At 36.4% G+C, this 23,814-nt stretch overlaps 1 protein-coding gene across 4 annotated transcripts in view; it reads right to left on the minus strand.

Moving 5' to 3' along the window:
• LOC145990859 (uncharacterized) overlaps nucleotides 1-23,814 on the minus strand; it is a 97,434-nt gene that overhangs the window by 41,091 nt on the left and 32,529 nt on the right. For 2 of the 4 annotated variants that reach the window (XR_014441987.1, XM_083126298.1), the window contains exon 1: nucleotides 21,217-21,286. The exons of 1 other annotated variant lie outside the window; for it this stretch is intronic. Coding sequence is in view for 1 of the 3 variants with exons in the window: in XM_083126298.1 (XP_082982424.1) it covers nucleotides 21,217-21,231 (15 nt within the window). In the remaining 2 variants the exon portion in view is untranslated. Of the gene's footprint in view, nucleotides 1-21,216; nucleotides 21,287-23,262; nucleotides 23,352-23,814 lie in introns of those variants that run through there. One more of the 4 variants, XM_083126299.1, reaches the window with a different exon arrangement.

Raw genomic sequence — 23,814 nt, forward strand, 5'->3', positions numbered from 1 at the left:
CAGGGTTGCCAGGACACAATTCAAAATTACCCATTCTATTGAGTCACCCTTTATTAGCAAAGGTTGCACTTGACAGACACAAAGGATCACATTCAGCACACTTGATTAATTTCCAAGAACAACAGATTTATTAGTGAAAGTCAAACAAATACTTTCTTTTGTTATCCTTGTGAAGTGTTATTGTTTAAGTATAGATTACATGGACATCACAATTGCATATAAAATTATAAACAACAACAAAAACAAGGTATGCAATAAACGCTAATCCTGACAGAACAATACAGTCACCTAAAACTTACATTTTATTATTTATTTACTATATGACAATGTATTCCACAGTCATTCCACATTTGTGCTAAATATGCATAATTTTGCACTTTTAAAAGATAGGATTTTTTTTCAAATGATGAGGTTGAAAAATGTGGCAAAAGTTTCCAAAAAGTAAAGAGTGACACTTTATCATTCAGCACAGAAAATTCAATACATGAAATTTATTACTGTGAATGCAAAGAATAATGATTAATAATATAAGGCACAAGGGACTCTTTTTTTCAGACAGACAAAAAAAAAAAAAAAACTTTTCTGAGAATTTTGCTCAATTATGAAAGCAGAAAAAGAAGCATTGAGAGATATGGCAATTTTACAGATTCCTAAGTTTTGCAACCAATAATATATTGCAGAGAAATGGGGTATAAGTAATTGCTAGAATTATTTTTCCATTATTACTCGAGTTAACTGGTCAGGGAGAAATGATTTGAGGAAGAGCAAGTTACACCTTGGAATATAATTTGTAAGTGATGGATTATCTTAAAGGAAAAGATGAACAAAAGTGGAATATGATACCTGGGGGAAGTTTGGAGGAGCCTTGGGGTTAGCTGTGGGATGCTCCTATAGTTCAACATGGTGACAATGAGACAGCTCGGGGGCGGGGGGTTGCTTTGCGAAAAATTTTCTAGCTGGGGGTATACTATCCCTTGCATCCCCCCTTACTTTGAGGACTGGTTAGTACACAAATAAGGCACTGTTTATACAGATTCTCTTTTTTCGAAAGTTAGCAGGGTTAAGGCCGTACTAAAGGCAATTTTGTGGTAATTTTTTGATAACAGATGGCAGCACTGTTTACCATGGCAACCAAAGGCCATGTTGCCAGATCTCCACGTAATCAAGGTAGATACATACAGGTTGGTCGATTAGGGTACTCCTTGATGGGATATGACGTTACATTGGTTAGCAGATTTTATTGGAAAATCTAAGTAGATGTTGAGCAACGTAATTGTTTATCATGATATATTAGTTGTATGTTCTTATTGAAAATAAAAAAAATTATCAGCAATGGAAGATGGCAATAGTCATAATAGTAATATAAAATCCCTTGTATTGCATTATGTATTCCTTTTAATATTTCGAAAGCAGAAGAGAACATACAAAGATAATTGTAGTTAATTCAAACATGAAATGCATAAAGTAAGGAGAGTAATTGAAATAATTGAAAACATTTTGCAATTATGTTTGAAGCGAATGCTGCGTTGACTGTAGAATTCACTTTATACGACAGTAGTTGAACACATTTATATCTTTTATCGGTGACGATACCAGGTTTTCTTCATAAATTTGCAGTATTTCAGTGTACATTTTGTAAATATTTATAAATATTAGCGCTCTCTAACAATCCTTTATCCTTCAAGTGAATAAACATGGAATTTTGCACCCTTATTTTTTCCTGAGTTTTAATATTGCGATTTTGAAAGAAAAATGTCAGAATAATCCTGGATACAAAATAGAAGACATATTTGTTATTTTTATAATAGTTAAATACTTAATACCATTTTGTAGTGCATCTAATTTATTTGCATGTCTTGTCACCACACAATGTGCTGTTTCATAGTTCTTTACGGATTTGGTCTATTCTGGTTTTCAGTTCTGCAGCTGATGTAGAATCTTTGGAAGTATCAGTAACATTTTAAAGTAACAGTAACTGTAAACTACTTACGTTATGAAATTAGTAATTGTAACTCAGTTATTATTCCACCTAACTAGTAAGTTGTACAATTACTTTACGGCATGGAAAGAAATAATGCCTTGAACCAAATGTTCTCCTCAAAGAAAGAGTAAATTGACGATTATTAAAGCCGGCCCCTGTGGCGGAGTGGTTAGCACATTGTGCTACGATACCAGGGGTCCCAGGTTTGAATCCTGGCCTGGGCATGGATGTTTGTGAGTGTTCATTCATAAATTTCACCACATCATCACTCATCCCCATCTTCGTAAATTAGTCAAAAGTGGCACAAAAAGCGAAGTAAAATAAAGCAAATCAATCAATCAATCAATTGATGATTATTAACATCTTGAGACCATGAGGACAATTTTGTATTTTTTCGTCACAAGCCAGGATGTATTCCAAGTTTATTTGTATTAGAACACTTACCATATAAGACTACATACATAATCTCCAACAATCCTCATGGACACAGTAATTTTATAGTTAAAAAAAATCTAAAAAATATTTGGTTTGCTCAACAAAATAAAATGAAATGTTAATCGTCATTGCTTTGTAACAGAAGTTTATTGTGAATTTTATTACCTTCATGTTTGAATACAGTAATGAATTGTTTGATGATAACCATAATGTGTTCCGACATGACAGGTTAGAAAATAAGAGAGGAGGAAGCGTATTAATTGCTATTAAGCATAATATAAGATCTGATAATATTATTCTAGACAATAATAGGGATATTTTATGTGTAAAAGTAAACTTAAATAATATAATATATTATGTAATTACTGTATACTTCACCCCTTCAACTCTGAATGATTATATATCGTTCTATGATCTGTTTGAAGACTACGAAGAATTGCAAAACAATAACATTATTGTAACTGATGATTTTAATCTGCAGAAAATTGTAGATTAAAACTATAACCTGCAAACAGGTGGAACTTGTTACAGAAGTTGGACAATTTCTTGAATCTTTATAACTTACATTCTATTAACAATATTAAAAATCACAATAGTGGAACCCTAGATTTAATTCTAACAAATGTACATAACAATATCATCGTAAATAGGGATGAGATGCCTCTTGTCAAGGAAGATCTTCACCATCCGGCTTTAATATTAAATGTGCATTTTAAAATATCAACAAATGTGTTGAAACGAAATCCAGTCGAAATATTAGATTTTAAGAGGGAAACTTTTTAACATTATACGAAATGTTACGAGACATAAACAGGGCTCCCATTACTAGCATGGCTGAAGTTGAAGAGACTATAAACTATTTTTATGAAAATGTGAACTCTGTATTTCATAACACTGTACCAAAGAAGGTCCACAGAAAATACAAATACCCTCAGTGGTTTACTGGAGAAATTATTAAAACTTTAAAACTTAAGGAATATCATAGAAAACGCATGAAATACGCGGATGATAGTAAAACAAAATATAGAGAAACTCGCAAAAAGGCAAAGGCTATTATAAATAAAGCATATCGTATGTACATTAAAGAAACTGAGGAAAGCATTAACAATAATATAAAATCTTTTTGGAAGGGTAGTAAGAAGGGTAGAAACACGTATTCAAATCAAACTATGATACATGACAGCAGAACTTTACAAACAAATAAAAGTATAGCTGACAGCTTTGCATCATACTTTCAATCTGTTTATGCTGAATATCCTAGCACATACGAAATTACCGATGAAGTTAAATTAAAGGTATCTAGTTCACTCAATAATTATGGGATCACTGTGAAGGAATATTGGTATGCAGTAAAAAAATTAAAACCGAAAAAATCCAGTGGACCAGATGGAATTCCTCCATATGTAATTAAGGCTTGCGCCGAAGTGCTTCAGAAACCATAATGTTTTATTTATAATTTAATAATGAAGACACAATGTTTCCCCAAGGTTTGGAAATTAACTAAAGTCTGCCCAATCTTAAAATCAGGTGAATGTACAAGAATTGAAAATTATAGACCAATTGCTGTAATATGTGCACCTGCTAAAGTGTTAGAACAAATTTTATATGCAAGAATATTCAAACATGTCAAAAACTACATAAGCGATTGCCAACATGGTTTTTTTCCAGGTAGATCTACTACAACTAATTTAACAAATTTTGTGCAAGATGTATATAATGCATTCTATTGTAGATCTGCTGGACACACAATCTATACTGACTGTGCAAAAGCTTTTGATAAAATCAACCATGATATTCTTCTGCATGAACTATCAGGCTTTGGTTTGACAAATAATATGTTGAATTTACTGAAATCATATCTTCAGGGTAAGAGACAATATGTAACTTACAAAGAATCAAAGTCATGTGAACATACTGTAAACTCCGGTGTCCCACAAGGATCTAATCTAGGACCTCTCTTATTTATTTTGTATGTAAACGATCTACCAACTTGTGTTAAGAACTCACAAATTATTTTGTATGCTGATGATATTAAATTGTACAAAGTAATTAATGGTCCAGAAGATACAATAGATCTCAAAGAAGATATAGATAAACTATATGATTGGAGCTGTTTAAATGATCTCACATTTAATACAAATAAATGCTACTTTATGCAACTAACGAATAAAAGAAATAATTTGAGGTGTACATATTCAATTTGTGGTAAATTACTTCCAGAGGTGAACCCAATCAAAGATCTTGGTGTTTTCATTGATTCTGCTTTGACCTTCAAAGAACACATATCATATATGGTAAATAAGGCCTACAGATCATTGGGTTTTGTTATAAGGAATTCTAGAGATTTTAAGAGTATACATTGTATTACAACTCTATATAATAGCATAGTAAGAAGTAGACTTGAATACGCATCTGTTATTTGGTCTCCAATGTATAGATCGTACGAAAATAGCATAGAAAGAATTCAGAAAAGGTTCCTAAGGTATCTCTTTTACAAAAAATATGTCCCCACGACAAAATAACGTGAATTATAATAATCTGCTTGACATATTTGGATTTAAGAGTCTTAGTAATTGGAGGAAAATATGAGAACAGTTGTACTTGTATCAAACAATTAATGGTGTCTTAGACAACAGCTCCTTTCTCAGTCAAATACAATTCAATATAAGAAAAAAAAATCTGCGTAATAGAAATATTCTAACTTCTAAAATTTCAAAAACTCAGAAATATAGAAACTCACCAATAAATAGAATGTGTCACAGTTACAATATCCTTGTTGCAAACAACCAATGTGTAGATTTTTCACTTCCATTTGACAGATATAAAAGAATAATAGATTCAGTGCTATAGAAACTCTGATAGAATATAGATTGTTTAATATAAATGTTACCATTTACAGTGTGCAATATTTGTGAATTACGTATAAACCTCTTGCCTAAATGTATGTAGATAAGTGTATATATATCTCATGCGTTATGTATGTTGTATGTTATATGTATTGTACGTGAATGAATGAATATGTGTTTGTATATTTCCATGTAATTTGTATTGTATTAATCAAAGACAGTGTATGCCTTCTGTAATTGGAGTTTCAATCCTCTGTAGAAGTGCAAAGCATAAATAAATAAATAACGCATTGCAGGGAAGCGGGTTTGGATCCCACTTTAAACTGTAGGTCCAGTCCCAATTAGCCTTTCTATGTATAATGTAGATTTATAAAACGTATTTCGAGGGAAGATACAATACAGTAATAAATACCATTAGAATAGAAGTCCAATAGCTTACAAATCATTGTTTACAGGGACTACTAAAACTAGATTTTCGGGATATATAAAATCATATTTACGTTGTTGTTTCAATGCATATTTATTATTTTTCTTTATCATACCCTGCAAAACATTATTACGTTCTCTGAGAGCAGTGTTGGCGATTGGGTTCCAAAATTGGGAGGGGGCAAGGACACTATAATTTCCCTTGGTAGATAAGGTTTTGTATAGTATTGGGGCAAAAGTGAGGGGCAATCTGCACCTCCCGCTAATTGCCGCCACTGTCTGAGAGATATGCTTTTTGCAAATCATCATCGCATTCAGGAAGCAATGAATGTCCTAAGATTTTGGGAAAATACCTCTCAAAATTTCAACTTGCAAGAATATCAATGAATGCTTGCCAATGCTTGCCAGTCAAGACAAGTAAGTCACACCCCTCGCATTGGTTCCCCCCCCCCCTGTTTCCCCTAATATTATTAAGGCTTGAAACATCATTCCTTGAGCATATTTTGGACCCTTGATTTCTAGTAAATCATCACCCTTCAATCAAGCAAAAATCTATGTACTCTTCCACTTTGTTGATTTATATTCCATAGAAGCTTATACACCAACTCCCATGGTACGCAATTGCCATTGTTGGTCAAACCTATTGTCCTTTTGTACAAATTTCAAGAGTGCTCTTTACTATTGGTAGAAGAGGCTTCGATTAGATTCTCAAATCCTCATCTGCAAAAGGAACAAATACAAATAGTGTTAACATCATATATGAGACTATGAACTTACAAAACATGTTTAAAAAATATTGACATTAACAAGTTGAGTTAATAATGGAACTTACAGATGTTGTGTAAATGGATTTGAAAATAATGGATCTAATCGGCACTATAATGCTTAACGATATCGTCCTGTTATTAAAGGGCTGTTTGGTTCACGATATGTGCTCACTTCAGTGATCTAACTTTATAATGAATGTTAAAAATGATGAGCCTAAAACAGAAATTTGCAAAATAATTGTTAGAAATATTTTCATAGTAGAGTGATGATTGCAACGCTATATGGAGTGAGGTTCCTCCATGTTCGAATCCTGGTTTCATGTATGTATTTATATCATTATCTTTGTTCCAATCATCCATTTTATCAAATCATTATTCATCCTCATTGTCCCAAGGAGCAGAAGTTGGAGGTAAAATAACACAAATACATTATGAAATGGAAATTCAGTTTCTACTATATTTTTATTTGAATTATTATAGTAGACCAGGCAAGAAGCAAAAAACTTTTGCCTGCATGGAATGTTAATAATAGGCATCCATGCTAAATCAATCAGTCATGGGTCTGACAGAAAAACTAGGGTGGATGCCATCAAAAATTCCGACCTTGTAGGTCATTTCAAGCTCATAGTCTGACCATAAAAGGTCAAATTTCAAACTCATCCAAATATGTTCATGTAATATATCAAATGAAAGGTATGGACGAGACAAACTGTTTGGTGATATTTTCAGGTCAGAATATCAATGTCAGAAGTAGTCTTGTGGGGTAAAGTTAATCAGGCTAAATTTGTATTCACGGAAGTCCTACATAGTGGACCATCCAAGAAGCAAAAAAAGCATTTTTAAAACATTTAACTGTATGGAATGATAATATCAGACATCCATGCAAAATCAATCAGTCATAGGTCTGAGAGAAAAACTACTCAAACTTCATACTCACTGGTATTCAAAGTCAACTATTTAGTACAAACGCCTACTGAAATTCAATATGATATTGAACCAAATATATGTAGCACAATCAGGACAAATTATGATTTCTATGAAGCTCTGTGTCATCCACCATTAAATTACTGCTCTTGTACTTGCAAGTATGGGAACTAGTATCTTCATTAATCTATACCAGTACTCATTTGTAAATTATCAGTAAACATACAGATTTGTGTTCGATAGATGGTAAGACTTTAGTCTCATAACTGTTAGGGTGTATTTTTACGCTTTAAATATATACAGCATCAAGTTATTGGACGGAATGCACTCTTATTATAAGTCGTCCTAAATTATAAAAGGACAAGAAAACAGAAGAGCTTCATACAGTTTACAGAACCGGTTTTCCGACGTATTTGTGTAAAGGAAGATAACAGAACATTGTCCAAAACTTGCAAACATTCAGGGATCTCACATTTCATCTATTCAAATCAAATCTAACTTAGCCTGACCTACTTAATACATATGAATATTTGCGAGCTGCTTCAAAAATAAAAATGAAAAACCCTTGCAGAAAACAGGTCAGAGAGTACTTGTTTCAACCATGTACAAGGACAAAGTAATAAAACATTTAAACAAACTACTGATTTGTAATAAACATTCCGATGCTGTACATGTGAAAAGCACGGGTTTCCTAGGTTTGGAAATTAACTTACCGGAGTGAAAATAGAGCATTTTATGCAATATTGATTTAATGATATCAGATATAATCTATATTAAGCTACGTATATTTTATGTTATAGTAATGATCTCAAAACGGTAGTCATTAGGATTATGCCTAACGTAAAATATAACATCCTATTCTGATTTTACATTTACAAAGAATTATCAACTTCGTTAGGAAGTAAAAAAGTCATGCAGTGTTTAAGAAATTGCTAGGTTCAAGCGATATTCTCACCGAAATTACATCAGAAGATATTTCTTCAACATGTAAATAAATTATACATTTGCCTATATTTCAAACATTTTGCTTTCGATGGATAATATTAAGCAAAAGTAATTAAATATTAAGACTTACCTTCGAGCTTGTTCAGCTTTTTAACATCCTCCGTGGAATATTTGTTCCCTTGTTCTTGTATATGTACGGGATTCGATATCCTCTGGTAGCTTGGTTTGATTTACACTCTTTCAAGAACTTGCATTGATCATATCGTTAGACAACACAGAATGAAATATTGGCAACAGTGTATGCTAAATCTGCACTACGGAGTATATTGCGACGAAACGCCACTTCAAAAATTTTAATGATAACCACTACTTTCTGAAGGAACGAAATGTTTTCATTTTTTCACATAGTTTTTCAGATACTTGCGGGAAGAGCATGTGATCTTTGTTTCACCATGAAATCTTCCATACTACTCATAAAAGAAAAGAAATGCATCGGTATTAACAAAACTACCACTTCAGCGCCATCTGTACGCAGCAGTTTGAACATGACGGAGACCTTATATTTTCTGTTATTTACTTAAATCCCTTCAATCGTAACAAAATTATAAGGTTGACATGTTCTAGTGAATGAAACAAGCTTTTATATCAGAAAATTTCTTCCTTACCGAATCTATATTAGTTGTGCGGTTATCCAAATAAATTTGGGTCTATGCTTGAGCATGACTTTAGAACCTCCTTAAATACGAATAAATTAAAAATTAAACATGACTTAAATATAGATCACACCTCGTATTCTGTACAATAAAGTGCAGTCTATATACATGTAAATACGGTATAAAGTTTGATAGGAGAAATCTTTTCTTAATCACGGGGTTCCTGTTTTGTTTGTCGAAAATGAAACTTTTATAATAATAATAATATCGTCTTTATTGAGAGGGCGTGTTTCGGCCTCGCGGGCTGTTCTTTCAACAAACCCTTTAAAAAAACATATTACAATTGACACTTTCCACTTCTTGTAAATCATTGTTGCAGTAGAAAGAATAAAAATAAAAAAGAAATGAAAAAAACATTCCTACTTATAATGTAAACAACTAATGTACTGAAGGTACAGAGTTAAATCTAAAACCACAATTAGAAAACAATTATTACAGCTAAAACTACAACCAATACCTCATTCCCATTCATTACAGAAAAGACAAAGCCAGGCACTATTGTTTGGACAGCAGATGCTTCTTTAGATTTATTTTGTATGTTGCAGGGTGGAGCTCCCCTGAGGTCAGTGGTGGGGGGAGGTCATTCCATTCTTTTATTGCGGTGACTATGAAAGAATTCCCACAGAATGTTGTTCTGTGTACAGGAATCGTGAAGTGTGTTTTTTGACGAAGGTTAATTTGTTTTCCTTTCTTCCTGTACGGAGCAATTTGATCATATAAATATCTTGGTTCCTTATTGTTCAGGATCCTGTACAATAAAGACAATGCCAAAAATGTTCTCCTATTCTTAACGTTTAACCAATTAAGTTCCTGTAAGTACGGGGATATATGTTCTCTTCTTTTGACATTCAGTATAAATCTTATGCAACTGTTTTGAAGTTTTTGTATCTTGTAATTTAGAGCACTGTGGATGTTTATAAATACGGGGGAAGCATAATCAATTTTTGGCATTACAAGTGTGTTGACTAGGTGAGTTTTCGTTTCTTTGCTTAGCATATGTTTTAATGGAAAAAGTGATTTCAGTTTGGCTATCGAGTTTTTAATTATATGTGTGACATGAGAACCCCATTGTAGTAGATTCTCGTCCAATATTATGCCAAGGTTGCGTGCTGTTTCTACTTTCTGTATTTTGGAATTATTCAGTGTAGGGAGGGGGAGTTTTAATTGTTCTAACTTTTTGAGGTTACTCGTTGTGCCTAAGGTTAAAATGTAAGACTTGGATGAATTCAATTTGAGTGCATTACATTCAGACCATTTAGATATTGAATTTAGGTCCTGTTGCAATGCTTCTAGGGCCATTGCACTGTTTCTTAATGGTGTTTGTATATATATTTGTGTGTCATCCGCATACTGGTGGTATTTGCAGTGTTTTAGTGAATCATTAAAATCTTTGATGTATAGCGAAAATAGGATAGGTCCTAGAATACTTCCTTGTGGTACTCCTTGTTTGATATCAAGCCATTTAGACATGCACGATTTATTCTCATGTACTAATTTTACACATTGTTGCCTGTTCGTTAGATAAGACTGAAACCATAACAATTCCTTATTTCTTACGCCGATAGATTTCAATTTACCTGCCAAAAGGTTGTGGTTTATGGAGTCAAATGCCTTGATGTAATCAAGGAGTACCAGAAACGAAATTTTACCATTATCCATCCCCTTGGCTATGTCATCAACAACGCTAACTAAAGTAGTTACCGTGCTGTGCTGTTTTCTGAAGCCTGATTGATGTGGAGAATAGTGGTCATGCAACATCAGATGGTCTACTAATTGATCTTTTACTATGCGTTCTATAACTTTAGACATAATTGGTAGTACGCTTATTGGTCTTAGATCTTTAACATCAAGGGAAACAGTGGTTTTCGGTACGGGCATCACTACGGCCTTTTTCCAATCTTCGGGAAATACCCCTTGAGAAAGAGAGCAGTTTAAGATGTGAGTTAGGCTCTTTAGGCAATGGGGGATGCAGAGTCTCAACATTTTTAGACTGATGCCATCATGACCCTTGGCACTGGAATGTAGTTTCTTGACCTCTTTCAACACGGTAGCCTCATTAACCTTCTTCAGTTTGAAGGTTCCGGTTGTCTGCCGTGATTCATATGACTCGATTAATTTCTCAACCTCGGTCATGTTTGTTTGCTGACAAGCAGAATTTACAAAAAAGTCATTTATTGCATCCGCATTGAGTACACTTGAGGGTAATTTTTGGTTAAACTTATTAGTAACAACTCCCTCTTGTTTTAATGTCTGCCAAAATGCTCTAGCGTTTTTAACTTTTTCATTGAGAACCCGGTCATAATGGTGGAATTTTGCGTTTCTCACGGCTTTTCTTGCATGATTTTTAAAATATTTATAAGAGAGAAGCGCGTCTTGATCTCCGGTGTTAACATACTTCAGGTGAAAGTAATCGCGTATTTTCCAAAATTCTTTTACTTTTTCAGATATCCAAGGGGCGGGTGGTCTAGTTACTCGAAAAGTTTTTACTCGAAAATGTTTGTCAGCCAATGCAATAATGTTGCTGTTCAAGAGAAAAACTGATTCGTTTACGTCGTGTTTGCTGCATATTAAGTCCCAATTAATATTTCCCAAGTCTTTGTTAAACTCACTTTCGTTAAAGTTTTTAAAGCTTCTGACTTGAACCAATTTGTTATATTTTTTGGTGCAGTTGATTCCGAACACGGCATATGTTAGGTGATGGTCTGATATACCGGACATTATATTCTGATCGACGTGGGTCACCTTCAGGTTATCAGAGCAGATGATAACGTCGATTAAAGTCCTTGACGTTGGCGTTACCCTCGTGGGCTTTGTGATGATTTGCTTACCGTGAGCCTCGGCAATGATGTCGTTTAAGAATCGCGTGTTGGGTTAATTTTGTTTCAGCATGTTTACGTTGAGATCACCAATCGCAATGTAATGAGCATAATTCAAATGAAAATATTGCATGATATCGCCAATATCGCTTAGATGTGTATACTTAACGTTAGGAGGTTTGTATGCGACAAATATCCCGACCTTCACCTTCTGTACGGTTACCTCGACAGCTAGGGCTTCGATGTCATTATATTTTTGCATAGGCAATTCGAGTGCTTTCCATTGTAATGATTTGTGTATATATAAACAAACGCCTCCTTGAGTCCTATCACATCTGTCATTACGGGTAATATCATAATTATCTAATGCTACCGTGTTATTCGAAATATGTGGTTTAAGCCACGTTTCGGTAATTCCTATGATCTGAAAATTTAATTTGTTTATTATGTATTTAAATTCGTCAAAAGAATTTAGCAGACCATCCGTGTTGAAGTGACACACTTTCAGTTCTTTGGGGAATGACTCGAGGCCATTGTTTAGCTTCTGTTTGGGGGGCGGCGATTGACAATAGCTGAGTCGGGGAGGAGGGGGTGAGGGTGCCCGACGGAAATAACTGTCCCTGCAGCTAAAGGGAGGGGAGAGGACTCCACTGACCTCATCACGTGGGCTATTCACGAAGCCTGGTTTCTTTCCAGTTTAGCCGAACAATAAGCGCCTGGAACGTCTTGTAATATACACTTAGTTTTCCTGGCAGAAACGAGGCATTGAGTCTTACAATATTGTAACAAGGTAAACAATATCTTGTCATCCAAAATGTAATTGTATGTGGCTTAATCATCATGCTTGGAACATATAAGTAATTATGAATATATGATTTTAAAAAGAAAAAAATTCTACTAATAAAAGTGAGTAAGATAAAAAATATGAGTAGGATACAAGAATGCAGGAAATGATTACATAGATACCTATAAATAATGATACAAATAAGCAAAACGAGAAAATACACAAAAAACAAAGGGGTATATATACTATATATATGTTAATACGCTAGGGTTGCAAAATTTGGGCAACGATGTAGATTTCAACAATGTGTGTATATAAATGAAAGAAATAATTCAAAATACAAATATGCAAGATGCAATTTAAAAATATAGAAATAGGCAATTTGACAAAATGGAAAAAGTATATGTACGTTTAAAAATCTGTGAGAAAAAAATGAGGTTTCAACGCTATTTTGTGGAAATAAACGGATGTGTATATAATGTCTTGAGAAGTGAATATGATGAAAGGTTAATGATCATGAACCAGAAAACTGTAAAGGATTGTCATTGTCCGTGTAGTTTCCAAGGCACAACAGGCACATTTTACTTCATGTTCCGCAGCTCTTCCTTTGTAGAAATGAAGAATCTTTGATCGTCCCTTATGACGAGGATCTTCCCGTCTGTCGTAGTGGCAGCATCAAACTTTTCCCTTGCTTCATGCAAGAGCTGCAGCCGAGCTTTGCACAAATCTTCGTGAATGGAGATCCGGTTTCCCTTCAGTTTGCTTTTGTTCCTCATAACCAGGGATTTTGTCTTGTAACTGACAAACTTCACGATTATAGGGCGTGGTCTGTTGGATTTTTGACCAGTCCTATGCGAACGACAAATATCACTGTTTTGAATTTTTAATCCAAGCTTGTCCTCGAAGAGTTTTATCGCTATTTTGTCGGTATCAAAAGAAAATAATACTGACAACACAATGATCTGCATACAGAGGTTGTTCAGCGTGTTTGACCAAATGCGATTCCTTCCCCCTGCACTCAGAATGAACTTGCCCAACCTTGGTTGTGCACGTTTGTCAGTGTAGTGTGTGAGCTGTAAAAGAGTGGTTGTGTTTTCTCACTGGGTCGAAAATCCCGCCCAAACTGAGCTGCTTTTGGGAGAAGTACGTTGTATAACTTTTCCAAGTGTTTTGTGTTTTCTCGCTTGGTTAAAAATGTTGCCAAAACTGAGTCACTTTTGGGAGGGTTATGTTGTAACCCTTAATGATGCAAAGTTCAGCGTGTCAATGATCAGGAATTAGTGTAAGAGCAAGGACTGTGACGTTAGTTTGACTTTATTCAAGACTGTGATCGGCAAGTATAAGGATTGCATGGCGCCAGCGTTCGGTTCTCCAACAAAGGGGACGAGAACACAGGCCACCAGCAGTATGCAGGTGAAACTTCGCAGAATGGCCATGCAAGAGAATCCATCGACCCAAAGAAAGATGGTGAATCATCTAAATATGTCTTTGTAAACTGTTAACCGCACCTTGCACCTGCATACTGGTGGTGACCTGTGTGCACGGTCGTGTTCTCGTCCCCTTTGTTGGAGAACCGAAAGCTGGGGCCATGCAATTTATACTTGCCGATCACATGCTTGAATAAAGTCAAACTAACGTCACAATCCTTGCTCTTACACTAATTCCCGATCATTGACATGCTGAACTTTGCGTCATTAAGGGCTATAACATAACCCTCCCAAAAAACACTTGGAAAAGTTATACAACGTACTGCTCCCAAAAGCAGCTCAGTTTGGGTGGGATTTTCGGCCCAGTGAGAAAACACAACCACTGTTTTACAGCTCACACACTACACTGACAAACGTGCACGACCAAGGTTGGGCGAGTTCATTCTGAGTGCAGGGGAAAGGAATCACGTTTGGTCAAACATACGCTGAACAGCCTCTGTATAGAAACTGTATTGCTTTGTTTCACAATGTTTGGAACACCAGTAAACTACTGTTTTCCGGCATCCTTTTTATCAACAATGCTGGTCTGAAGTGCATTGCAGTGCAAGTATAAATACAAGTCAACACACCACACATTATCACTTATATCACAAAGAAGGCAAATCCCATCAGGACAGGAAAATAAGCCAAGAAGTAATTCTGGTCCCTATAATATGCATAGTTATATTTTCAAAGAATGTAGTGATATACTTCCACCCAGTGGCAACTCCAGGATTAATCAACATAGGGTGCTGAGGGGGTGCAGAATTAAATTTATAGGGTACGATGTTGTAACTATGATGACACTGCTCAATATAACATACATTAGTTTTAATCATATGGCATTGCAAGTTAATAGTGTTTGGTTGAAAATATGTTCTGAAAAGAGGTGCTGATGGGGGTGTGGAAGAAAATTAAGGGAGGTGCAAGCACCCCTTCGCACCCCACTGGCACAACCCTGCTTGCATTTGTCTTGAGCACAATTTTCAAAAAATCTTTAAAAGTTGACATCTTCCCTAAATTATGGAAGGAAGTAACTGTGGTGCCAGTTCAGAAGGCAACTGGAAACAGTAAAATTTCTAATTACAGACTAGTTACTATTGTTAATATTTTTAGTAAGATCTTCAAACCACTTAAATCGTTACATTTTAATGTCAAGAGTATAATAAATGATTTGTCAACATGGGTATATACCAGAGAGATCCACAAGCACAAATCTATTAATTCTACTAACTGATGCTTTCCAATCTTTCTGCAACAACAACCAACTTGATGTTATGTACCTCGATTTTCCAAAGCTTTTGATAGTGTCAATCATAACTTTTTAGCACACAAACTCATCAACTGCAGATGTGTTCTTAGATATTGTGCTTTGAACATGAGTTATCTTAGTAATAGTATTTTCTGTGTAAGGATTAAATCAATATTTTCTACTCCAGCTAAAATACACGAAGGAGTGCCCAGGGATCTCCAATGGGACCTCATCTCTTTGCTATCTCTTTGAATGATATTAATAAAGTAATTAAGCATGCAAAATATACGAGGGCCATACTGAAAATAATTAGCAACAATTTTTCATGAACCAAGTTTTGGTTTTATTAATGAAAAACATCATAATCTACAAACTTTACTCTTCAACAAAGTCTCCATTTCATTGCACCCATTTTCCCACCTTTCTGGAAGCTTGAAAATGAATGGAACCAGCTATTATCACCGGTCACAATACTCAATAAAAAAATCATCGCCATTATTGCAATAGCTCTGAAGAAGTTCTTGAGTGGTGTTTCTTGCTACACTTTGTGGTCTGCCATCAATAAACATGGAGCCATCAGCAATAAATTTTTTGATAGTCTAACCTTGCAATAATTTCTTGCACTGCACTGTCTCCTATCTCAAGTAATGCTGCAATTGTATCCATAAGTGTTCTATCTGTCTTCTTTAATGATGTTGTCAACTCTTTCCATCATCCATGGAGGCAGTTCGTAGGCAACAGCTCTGAGGCTGATCTTTGATGCTCGTGTTTCCATCTTTAAAATGTTTTATCCATTTTCTACCACTGCTAGCACCCATGCTTACATCTCCATATGCATACTGAAGTCTATTCTTGAATTTCAGCAGCAAGAAATTCAATCACAGAAAGTTATCATAGCGAAACATCACTGTCAGCCATGGGCGGTTATTCCGTGGAATGAAGGAAATGAGTCATTCCCTTATAAAGTAGAGCACATGTTAATTTATTAACTGTGTTTCTGTTGTCAATTTATTTTTAGTTTCATTCAAACTATTCTTACATAGCCACATATCATCTTCTAAGGGTTGCTGTAAAAGCAGCGAGAGGTTTCTTCTCGTACGTATGTCGCTCACCCTTGACATATTTCGTGACACTTCTGGGAAAAGGAGCCCTCAGGCATATGCTCCGTGCCTTGGCATTCTTTGTAGATTTTCGGCATAGTGAATGCATGACTGCGATTCATTTCAGCCTCACACTTTCTTACAAGTTAAATGTGCCTAAAAAATATGTATATTGTAATATTTTTTCTTCATTTACAGCAAATTTTGTGTTTTGAGTTGTCCCAGTGAAATTCATGTGCACTTTTACATACGTTTAAAAAATCATACTTAACAGTTGGCCAAATCACTGCGTTTCAACTGACTCGAAGGGAATGAATTCGCAGAACTCATTCCGCATCTTCCGCCAGCTAGCTAACGGTGCAAGGAAGAGCGGAGGTAAGTGATGGATACACTCTTCGTCCAGGCCTGGAGATCGAGAAGTTTTGAATGCCTGATTTAAACTCTACCGAGTGTATAAAGAAACTGCCTGTGTTCACACAATCAAAGCTAATGACATTACATTACCTCGATGCGTTCAGTAAAGTCTGCATTTTGCAATGATTTACTTCATTTACGTGTATTGATACAGGCTTGTGCAGTCTGTAATGCCACTACAATATGAAATGTTCTTCCTGATTGGATCATTCCCAAGCGACACGTGTCATGTGTCGCTTCAGTCTGAAATCCCATTAAACCATTAAGTGCCAAGAATTAAAATAATGAGACAATTGACAAACACATAACGGTTTGCAATGTGTGTGACCCAATTTGAACAAATTTCAGCATAAAAAAATTTTGTACGACTGGTATGAGCAGAAAAAAAATGTTGCGTTAATGCAGCATTGGCCTTGAGGGTTGAATTTCTCATGCAACCTAAAATTCTGGTTTCTATGCTATTTCATCTCAGATAGATCGCCAGATTGATTATATATATATTTTTTAATAATGTACAATTTGTATTATTCACTGTCTGTATATTAATATATAGGATGACCCCACAGTACCATTAGCATTACAATCAAACATAACTCTGAAAACACATAACAGAGCAGTGCTATTTTTTTTTGTTTTCAAAACATTCTACTAAAAAAGTTTTTTTTTTTTTTTTTTTTTTTTAATATTCTACAGCTTTCTTTTTTTTGTATGCCAGTGTCTCTTATCACGTGCCCTCTGGTTGCTCTCAGTATGTCAAGGTGATATTCCACTTTTACCCATACATGCTGCAGTGTATCAGCAACAAGTGATTGCACAGTTACAATTATCCTTCTGTGAAGTGTAAAAAGTTCTGGAACATAGGTTTGGTGTACACAATCCTTGATCTACCCCTACAGAAAAAAAAGGTCCAAGAGAGTGATATCAGGAGATTGCCGGGGCCAGGCAATTGGTCCATCATGGCCTATCCATCTCGCAGGGTAATATCTATCCAGAAAATCCCGATCCTTATTAGACCAATGCAGGGGTGCATTGTCTGTGGGAATAGGTACTTTTCAAGCATAGCTATTGCAGCAAATTTCCCTGTAAAGTCCTCCATTTTGGGCTGTAGAACACTTTACAAAAAAAACTTTGCTCTATGTCATTTGGTTTCAGAGTTAGTTTGATTATAATGGTCATGGTACTTTAGGGACACCCTGTATATTAATATGCAGACAATGAATAATACAATTGTACATTATCCAAATAAAATATATTATCAACCTGGCTATCTATTTCTATCTTTGATATTTCCACATTTATTTGACATAAAATAGCCAAGAAACCAGAAATTCAGGTTGGTTGAGAAATAAAACTCTGAGCAAAATTAGTGGGAGGGAGGGAAGAAGATAAGGTCTGGGCTGGCTTGAAGTCCTACTAGTAACGAACACGCAAGCGCAAGGTGTAAACTTGTTTTCAGTCAATATGAAAACCCATGCTATGCTGCACCCACCCCACTCCCTGAGTATCATTATTACACATGCTTCAAATTATTTACATTACATTACAAAGGTTACCATTTATTAACATGTTATTCTATAGCGGCAGTAACTCCTGTGAGTGTCCATTCATCATATCATCACTCATCCCCATCTTCACAAATTAGCCAAAAGTGGAACAAAAGGCAAAGTAAAATAAAGCAAGTCAATCAATCAATCAATCAAGAACTGTTCCACCCATAGAATCCCAACACTTACGAGGGACATTCATTAAAGATCTCCCCTGGACCAATTCCCATAAACAAAAATTGGTACAGACATTAGTCCTTCTCTACATAGGAACCACCAATGGCCACACACTTTTCCCATTGTTTTATGAACCAGTGGAGACCTTGTTTGTAGAAGTCTGCAGGTTGCTCCAGAAGCCATGAAGACCTCAGAAATCAACGTTTTATTGTCATGGAAGTGCATTCCCTTCAGAAATGACCATTGTTGGGAAGGGTGGAAGTCTGATTGTGCAAGGTCTGAATAGTATGGGGGATGAGGTAGGATTTCATATCTGCAGGACCGTGCTTCTGTCTGGGCAACATGCGAGTTGTGAACTGGAGCGTTGTCTTGCAGGATGCAAACACCTTTGGTCAGCATGCCACACCTCTTGGTTTTGATGGCCTTCCGCAATTTCTACAGCAGTGAAGTGTAGTACGTGCTCGTATTTGTGGTACCCTTCGATAGGAAATCCATCATAACTACTCCATGCTGGTCCCAAAAAACCATGAGTATCAATTTGCCCGCTGAGGGTTGGACAGGCCTTCTTTGGTGGTGGTGAGTCAGGATGCTTCCATTGCTTTGACTGAGCGTTGGTCTCTGGGTCATTGTGATGGACCCACGTTTCACCCTGGGTGACTAGCCTGTCAAAAAAATCCTTCTGCTTTTCCTGCCACATGGTCAAATTAGCCTAGGAGCACGTGACTCGTTCCTGCATTTGGAAAGGTGAGAGTAGCCGAGGAACCCATCGGGCAGACACCTTCTGCATGTGCAAATGGTCATGGATGATTTTTTTTTAACAGACTCCACACTGATCTTGACATCTTCAGGTAGTTGACGAACGGTTATGCGGCGATCCTCCAAGATGGCGGCTTACACTTGCCCAAGGGTGTCTTCGTCAATGGCGGACTGGGGTCGTACGGGAATGAACTTCTACTGAAGTCCGACCACACTTGAACTGACGATGACAGTGCTTCACTACGTCATATGATGGGGCATCCTCTCCATAGGTCACTTTCATCTCATCAAAAGTTTCCTTTGGTGTGCTGCCTCTCAAGTAAAGAAACTTGATGACTGCTCGGTATTACACTGGATCCATCACTACACCTTGTCTCAATTCAGTACTTGTAAGACAATAACTAAGAGTAGTTCAGAATTGAAAATTACCTCATGACCTACGAACATATGTATCATTACACATATAAAATTTCAGTATTCTACATTAACTAGAACTGAGTCAGGGGAAATCTTTAATGAAAGTCCCTCGTATCACAGCATAGTGGCGTGGGAGGGGAGAGTTAGAATGCATAACAATTGCATGCTTCAACTCCCTGCACACTTGGCAGCCACACTGCAACATTTGCTTTCCAGAGACAATGCTTATTGAATAGATTAACTAAAAATCAGTGTTTCTTGGACTTCACAGGAAACATTTTTATTTAAGTAGTAAATTTGTGGAACGTGCACATTTGTTTTTTCTCTCTCTCCATCGTTATGTGTGATGTTGCTTTGCAAACTCCTGGGACAGACTGTGTGTGGTTTTCATTCTCTTAAAGCAGTATTCAAAGTGGAGAGGCATCCCTCAGTTAAGAAAATTTGCATTAGCATCCCCCACTTACTTCATTGTCTCCATGCACCCTACTCTTCAACCACACACCTATAATTCTGCCGTCATAGCAAACTCTTTTTTTTCATTTTTACAAAATCCTGTTTCCCTACTGTTGCTTTGGGGAGGGAGATTATTAACATTGTCACTTCTTGCCCAAGTACTAGGTCTAATTGGTTATTCGACCACAAGTTTCTTCGTAGGTAAACGTGGCAACACAGGGTCACTGACATAAAGGCAGTCTCCGCACTGAATATAAGAGCAGTGCACCTGTAGGAATTCCCATTTCGAGCACTAGTATGAAGTAACATGGAAATGGAAACTAATTCTGTGCCACACTAATTCATGATACTATTAATGATGCAGTGGTTAAAACCAACTTGATATTACATGATCCAGTCATGCACAACATAAATAGAAAAAAAAATGTTAATTTGGCAACTATCAATAAAAAGCAGGTTGTGTAAGGTATTTGAGGACACATTGGAGGCAGTTAGAAAAACATTCATATCTGATTGGTTGGTTGAATTCGTGTTTGAAGGCAACTTTATGCACATTAAGACTAATTGGGAGTGGACCTACACTTTAAAGTGGGATCCGAACCACTATGTGCCTTCACCAGGTATCGAACCTGGGACCCCTTGTTTACAAGGCAACGATGCATCCATATCTGATGATCAACGAAACACATTGATGCAAAACTGGTACACAGATGCAGTAATGGTTGGAGTACAGGGATATTCAATATAAGTGCCTTCAGCCACAATGATTGCTTCAATGTGGGAACAGAAGCATTTACATGAAAGCATTAACTGGCCCTTTTCGATGTTGGACATTACTCAGATAATGGTGTCTGTTAGGAAATCAGTTGTATTGTGGGAATGTCGATTAGTCTCCCATTGAACAATGCCCTACATGTAATAGTCTAGAGGATTTAGGGCTGCGAAGTTAGGTGACCACAGTTTAGTGTGATCAGGTGCAGAGTCCTGCTGAAACATATACGGCCTTCCATTGCATATGCGGTCCATCCAGGACTTCACAACTGTTCCCAGCACCTCAATGTACCAACCAGCATTCACCCGGTAAAAATTTACTATCCTTCGGACACCTCTAATTTTTTCGTTTCGTCAATTTTTGACATTCGTACTTAATGGTAACAGTAGTATAAGCCGGAGACACATTAAACTCATTTGTTTTCAAATAAAAATCATTGCTGCTTACCTCATATGCATAGCGGAAGTTTTTTCAAGCTGGGGATCACTTTTTTTTTCCCATGAAAAAAGCGTTATTTTTAACATTATAATCATTTATTGGTCGTTGCTAATTCGGCGGGCAAATTTTGACTCACGTTGTCTATCGTCAGCTGATGTGCAGTGTTTCCAAACTTATGAACCGATAAATGCTGCACAAACTATTCACAAAAGGTTTTTAAGCGAAAATAGACTCTACTTTACGTCCATCTGCATGGTGATTGCTTCTTTGCGTTCGCGGTGCGGCACCCGGCATCTCTTCGGGTAAGTACCTTTTTCTTTTTACACTTTCTGTTCACGATAGCCCCACTATCCATCACGGGGTCGAGGTATGCCTACGAGGTTAGGTTAGGCCTGTTAGGTTAGGTTCCATTAGCACTCATTTCACCCCTAAATATGTGCTTCATTATCTAAAAAATTCCTCAGTACCTTCAATTGCGCATATCCGGACAACATCAGTTTTTCTCGATTTGTTCACGATAGTCCCACTATCCATTCACGGGGTCGAGGTATGCCTACGAGGTTAGGTTAGGCCTGTTAGGTTAGGTTCCATTAGCACTCATTTCATCCCTAAATATGTGCTTCATCATCTAAAAAATTCCCCATTACGTTCAATTGCGTATATCCGGACGACATCGGTTTTTCTCGATTTACTCCTTCAGGAAATTTTTGCTCGCTTTGGGATTTACGTTGTTGAATTCCTTATAAAATAAGCTTTCCAACGATATATGACACATATTCCTTAGGAAAAGGACGTAAACTAGAGTCTTACCTTACATTGGAAAAAAAACCGCTCACACGTCATCTTGTCAAACTTCCGCGTGGTTGCTACACTGTGAGGGGGTTACATAACCGAACGCATGGAACATTTGATTCACGTAGTCGACGGTAATGGCAGCACGAGCTATCGTACAACGGAGATGCATGATTGACGAAAAATACCTTATTTACAGGCAAAATACGTTGCACGATTCTAAAAAACAATTTCCCCGGCTTCAGAAAGTCCTCAAGAACGCAATTCCGTAAGTACTTTCTCGTCTTTTCTCCTATAAATTTTAAGAAATCCGTCTCCGCCTTATACTACTGTTACCCGTATCTGCTTCACGGAACATTCCTGAAGGTGTATCAACGTTGCTTTGATGAAATTAATTGCAATTTTTCACATTACCAGTACGTGTTTCTGATAGGCCTTTTCGCTTGCCCGAGACGAACTAACCTAACCACGCGCCAATAGTTCGCAATTATTTCCAATTTCTAGATCCTGATAGTAAAACGACACCAAATTTTAACTATGTTTCCTAACCTAACAGAACTAACCTATCCACGCGCCAATGGTTCGTGGGGCTAGATATTCTCCGTCGGAGAATTAATTTTCAACAAACAACATGAATTTCAGCTATGAAACATTCCTACATCACACAAAACACCTTCCCGATGTTCGACAATGCTACAGGAACTTATTACGGTAAGTAGTTTCTTCTGTAAAAATAAATAAATGTGTCCCAAGGATAGTAAACAAGTACCTCTACGAATTATGTTTCCATTTGCATATCGCCCCAAGATTTGAAAATTGGAATGTTTTCAGGAAGACATAATCCGAATGATGTAGGGAATACAAATGACAGATTATTTATAAATACATGATATAAATATAAGCAAATGATAATTCCCATGCTCAAGCACTGGTGTTCAAAAAGAAGGTTTATACTTCGAATTCAATAGCTTAACACATTTTCTGTCTGGCAAATGCATTACACGTTTTTTTCTACTATATGCTACAGGAGAATAACATACGTACATTGCTCAAGAAGAACGTATACAATCAGTAAAAAGAGTTTAATTGCCTCAAACTCTGCTACACATCAAACTTCGCACTGCAATTTCTGCTATACAGTGTTGCCAAACTTACTACCAAAACAGCCCCTTTTCCGAGAAGGGAAGGGATCGTAATATAGGGTGCGTTCCGAAAGTCTTAACGAAACGAACGCATTCAACGAAAATAACTGGGCTCGTGAATCTGGTGAAACCAGTTATTTTACGGACTTATGGGACACTCTAGGCGAAAGCGCAGGCGCAGCGTCTTGTTTAGAGAAAGTTTCCGCATGGCGTCAGCGGAAGGAATGTCCTTATGGCAAAAATAAACTCTATTATGGCCACTCTTACTCATTTTAATCACATTCTAAGAACGGTCAAGGCATACTTATCTTGTGCATGTTGCTTCATATCGCTATCTGTTAAAATTATAATACATTTTCCGAACTAGTGCAGTTTGAATCCATCAGAACGCGCTTTGTCTGCAAGGAGCAGACGATTTTCACGGAACAAACCAGCATCCTGGCCCGTGCGTTTG

This window comes from Lepisma saccharinum, chromosome 8 (genome assembly GCF_977018435.1).
Source record: "Lepisma saccharinum chromosome 8, izLepSacc3.1, whole genome shotgun sequence".
NCBI lineage: Eukaryota > Metazoa > Arthropoda > Insecta > Zygentoma > Lepismatidae > Lepisma > Lepisma saccharinum.